Source organism: Montipora foliosa, chromosome 13, assembly GCF_036669935.1.
Source record: "Montipora foliosa isolate CH-2021 chromosome 13, ASM3666993v2, whole genome shotgun sequence".
Taxonomy (NCBI): domain Eukaryota; kingdom Metazoa; phylum Cnidaria; class Anthozoa; order Scleractinia; family Acroporidae; genus Montipora; species Montipora foliosa.
In genome coordinates this window covers 10,466,222-10,471,221 of record NC_090881.1, presented here as the reverse complement: position 1 = coordinate 10,471,221, position 5,000 = coordinate 10,466,222, and the positions used below count along the sequence as shown (strand labels likewise).

General features: G+C 38.3%; 1 protein-coding gene across 1 annotated transcript in view; it reads left to right on the top strand.

The window, feature by feature from the left end:
* LOC137983085 (uncharacterized) overlaps positions 1 to 5,000 on the top strand; it is a 28,118-nt gene that overhangs the window by 11,859 nt on the left and 11,259 nt on the right. The window contains exons 2-3 of the mRNA XM_068830272.1: positions 3,487 to 3,548; positions 4,410 to 4,421. Coding sequence (XP_068686373.1) covers positions 3,509 to 3,548; positions 4,410 to 4,421 — 52 coding nt within the window. The 5' untranslated portion in view covers positions 3,487 to 3,508. The remainder of the gene's footprint in view (positions 1 to 3,486; positions 3,549 to 4,409; positions 4,422 to 5,000) is intronic.

Below are 5,000 nucleotides of genomic sequence, written 5' to 3'. Positions count from 1 at the left end.
AATTTAAAAAAAGAAATTATTCAAAAACATTAAATATTGGCGGAGAAATGTGGGTTTTGCGTTTTGGCTGGAAGTAAAAATTACCCGTGTCATTCACAGTCTTAGCGCTGTTTCCTCAATGGAATCAATTATTTCAGTTGAAGTGGACACTTTAAAGAGCTAAAACCCAAACGGAATTTGTCTGATTGCCCCCAAAATTTGGCAGGGGCTACATTAACATATAAACAGCCAAAAGGTGCCTGCGAATTTCTTTTATTACAAGACATTTTTTTTCTCTGAGAGAATTTTCTGTACGAACACCTCACGTTTTTCTAAAATACTATTTCGAAAACGTTCTATAACTTTTCACTGTAACTGAGTTGTCAAAACGCAGACACATTTTTTAGCGCTTTGGGTATGGAAACGAAGGAACAAAATAAAATAGCGAAAAAAAAGATTTGCTTTGACTTGTAGCTTTGAAAAGGCGATTCGGACGTTCGCATATACAGGTCGTGAAAAATGCGACAATGCCTTTAATTTCAAAATTCTTGATATAGTTTGATAGCCAGCTCTGCAAGCTTTAATTTGATATGGGGATGCGAGACACCCTTGAAGGTATACGGTAGCCTTAATAGATTTCTGGGAAAGAAATAAAAACATACACTTTGAAAAAAGAAAAGTTGTGACTAAATAAAGCAGATGTCTATATATATTGGCTCATGATCGCTTCCGATTGAGAGGTTTTGAACCTTGACGCCGCATAGCTTTTTCTTCATTGTTGGGGGTGTGAAAACTTTCAGAATCGTTTATAAACGAACGGAAGGGTGTTGATAAAACCAAACAAGTGGCTAATTTTAAACGTTGGACAAACGTGACTCTCAAGTTAAAGCAAGACATTTCTATCGCTCAAGAATCGTCATCTGTTGGGAATTAATATATTTACCGCCATAAACGCTTAACTGTAAACACAGCATTAATCGAACTAATGGCAATCATAAGAATCTCCTTGGAAATGTCACTGTGTCAATTTTGCAACACTTTTCAAATTATTTTGTCAATATAACCGAAGAAAGGCTTTGCGGATTCTGACCTGTTGGCTAAAAGCTATAAAGCTAAAAGGGTATCAAGGTAAGTAGGAGAGGTTCTGATCGCATTACTCAACTTTTCTCATGCAATCCTTTTCTTTCCATGAATTGTATTCCACGGGAGTCCAGATGTTCCAGTGGAAGTATTTTTCTCTTTCCCATAATCGGACAAATGTACGCAAAAATTTTTTTTTGGAAGAAGAACTCGCAACAGTGTATCGCTTCCCCGAAGACAATCTGAAAAGTTCTGATTATGCAGGGATAAAAGAACTTTTTTGTAAAGAATAAAACTTAACCAGATTCTTAATTAAATCCTATTGATGGATTTACCTGTTAACTTTAAAACGGCCCGAATATTCTCCTTTAGGTTGAAAACTAGACAAAGGAAACATTAACAGTTGTATAGTTTCATTTTTTAACAGCCACTGCCCAGAAATATCAAGAATCCGACGATAGAATCCAAATTTCATATGTATACTTTTTGCCTTAAATATTCCTGTCATAACTTTTATTTCAAAAATTATATTTAAAAGTTCCGCTGTTCTTGCGTTTTGCAAAATCTCAAAAAGCTCACTTAGGTACCACGGAAACTAGCTGAGGAAAATGATGGATATTGAGCAACCTCGTTCGCAAAAATATAAACTTTTCCCGTAGTATTTATAACTATCTTTCGTCATCACTTCGTATTTTATGTCATCTTTACGTCCCGTCGAAGATTTAACCACAAAGGATTCCAATTCAAAGTGAAAATTTCGGTCAAATAGAGGGTCCTGCATCTACCCTAGCATATATTTTCCAGAACAAAAATAAACTCTCATAGGAAGCTGGACCATTCGTTTTGAGTGTGACAAAGTGTCAACTTGTACCGCTAAAAGCGACGCGTCAAGGATATTGCACTCAGCATTTTTAATTAGCGTGGCGTTGGAACCGCAGCTATCACGTAAACTATTTCAGCCATAACTCAGGGGAAATTTATAGAGCAGTTGGTTAAAACTAAAGAAGAAATGTGCCATTTGTCATGCCTGAACGAAATTGTGGCTATAAAGTTGTTCCACCTCAGTCTGCTTCCTTTCACTTTAGGACGAAAGGCTTAAATTCTGTCTACCCTAGCATAATTAATATTTTCCTGAACAAAATTAGACCCGCATAGGAAGCTCAATCATATGTTTTGACTGTGTCAAAGCTGTGTCAATTTTGGCCCGCTAAAAGCGAAGCGTTAAGAATAAAAGAAAATGCACTGAGTATTTTAGCGTTGCGTTAGAACCACGATTATCACGCCAATCACTTCAGCCATAACTTAGGAGAAACTTATGGATCAGTCGGTGAAAACTTTAATGGAGAAGAATTGAACAATTTTCTTTCCTGAACTTTCACTTTAAGAGAAAAGTCTTAGATTTAAGTTAATTGTAAGCGCTATCAAATTTTGACTCAACTACCCAATCAGACACAACTCGACTAACACAGTCACAACACAACTGTATAGATACCTAGGCATGCATGTGGGATAGGAAGCGCCACAAGCCGATTTATTTTGTTTGCCTTATGCATGGAATCTCCGCTCCCGCATAACAATATGTTAGCATATTTGATGGTATTGACCTACTAAAAATTTATTACAGGAAAGGTAGACTGGGCTCTTCCAGGATACGAAAACCCAAAACCCTGAGGGAATGAGGGAACGTATTCTCCAAACCCTATGAAAGTGCCACTACCCTATCGAGCCTAAGGGGAAGAGATAACAAAAAGAGCACGGGAAGAAAGCTGAACCTAGACTGATTCAACTTCCTAACGGTTGACTACTTGTACAAGAACTTACCCATAATCCCCACCAGACAACCGGACCCAGTCGTCTGGTCCGTGGCGGCAAAATATCTATTTCTGCCAATTTCACAGTCTACAACTGTCAGAAATAGCATGTAGTTTGCAGTTGGCTCTGCACACAGATATTAAACTGTTATTAAGATAAAAATGTCGCAGTTAGTCTCATTTTTATGGAATATTCACTGAAGTTTTGTCCATAACAAGTCTCGCTTGCTGGCCGGAACGTCCGAAACACATAATACCTGGTAGTTGCCTTGGAAGGTTTTCCGGCTAGCCTGGAAGTGATTATTTCAAAAGCCTCTGAAATAATTTTGCTCTGCGTGAGATTACTTTAAGTACGATGAAAAACGATGAAAGCAAAGGTTATTTACGGGTCTGGGAAACTTGTCAAGAGAGCTTCCACGTTGTCTTCTCGACAGGCATTGAGATACTGTCTGATAAATGTTATTTACTGGCTGGGAGGTCCTAACAGCGCAAAGTGATAAGTGCGGCGGCTACGAATAGCCTTTTCAAGGCCCATACGGTACATGGAATCTAGATAACGTACGGAAAAATAGCACAAAGAAAATTTAGACATTTGTTATTTTATTTAATTTTTCAGTCCTTGCTAAACGATTGAGGTCATGAAGTTTCTGGTGGTCTTTGCTTTGTCGCTGTCACTTGGTAATGTTATATACCATTGAGGGCTCACTGAATTTATACATTATAGGGTCTTTAAACAGACAACCCTGCATTTGTGCTCATAAAGAGTAACAAGTGTCAGAAAGGAACTTTATTTAAGTGTCTAGTCTTCTTGCGCTGGAGCACTAATATTAGGCCACTTTGGAAAATACCATAATACTCTTTGTTTATCCGCCCAAATTTTGAATAGGCATTGTTTTTGTTTTCTCTTGGGACCATTGTAAGTCCCAAGAGAAACTGGAAACAATGCTTATACAAAATTTGGGGGGACAAGCAAAGAGTATTATGGTATTTTTCGAAGTGGCCTATTGGTTTTTGAGGAGAGGGGAACACCGGAGTCCCGGAGAAAAACCTCTCAGTGCAGAGAAGGTAAGCAACAAACTCAACCCACATAAGACGCCGAGTCTGGGAATCGAACCTGAGCTGCATTGGTGGGAGGCAAGTGCTCTCACCACTGCGCCATTCCTACTCACTGATTTCGTTGCAGTTACGTCTAAGTATGGTTGGAATGTGAAATGATGATGGAGGGAGCCCACCGTAGCTGTGCTGTGTCAGTCGAGGATAAGACACCATAATTAGCTGGTATGGTGTCCTCCTGATAAGTTTCTGGTCGGATTTAGGACTGGAGTATTCAACTATGTTGCATCTTGAATTCATTATCCCCATTAGGTGTTTGTAACTTCATCTCTTAGCTGCCGCTCTTTCAGGATTGTGATAGGTCCAGCTGCTTTCATTTAATCTACTTATTTTAATTCGATAGTTTTAACTTCACAATACTTCTTTCAATACTTAACAATATATATTATTTATAATCCTCGTTAATTCGTCTTTCCTTTATTGTAGGTGTCATGAAAGGTAGGATTGCCACCTTTGTTACCATATCGTCTTAAATGCGGGTTAGCGCTGACTATTCCTGAGCAATGTCACCTGGAAGAGAATGTGCTAGGAACAATGATGCTTTGAAAATCACACCAAAGATATATAAGTTAAGTTAACTTTAAAAATTTAAAATAATTTCAGTATTCAAGATTTCTATTTTTGCGGATTGGGGTTAATACTTTTGACAGTATAATTAAGGTATGACAGATGTCACCGTTAAGAAGCAAATAGTTTAGATTCTTAACGAGGCGAGTTCGAGGGATGGCGACACAAGGGACATTTTTTTTAGGGGAACATATATTTTAGGCCCTGTCTTACCACTAGCACTCGCTTTTTGTTCATTTTTGCTTGCTGCTTTTTTCACCGCAAACAAATTCATCTTGTGACAGTTCCCACCATTTGTTTAGTAACACCGGGTAACGCCTGTTAGATAATCAGCACATCAACTTTGTGGTATTTTCCAGGGGGACGCTTAGTCTTTACAGGGAGAGAGTTAGGTTAATGTGTTTCACCTGCTAGTTGAGATCGGGCTTCTCCCATTTTATAAGCATGGAT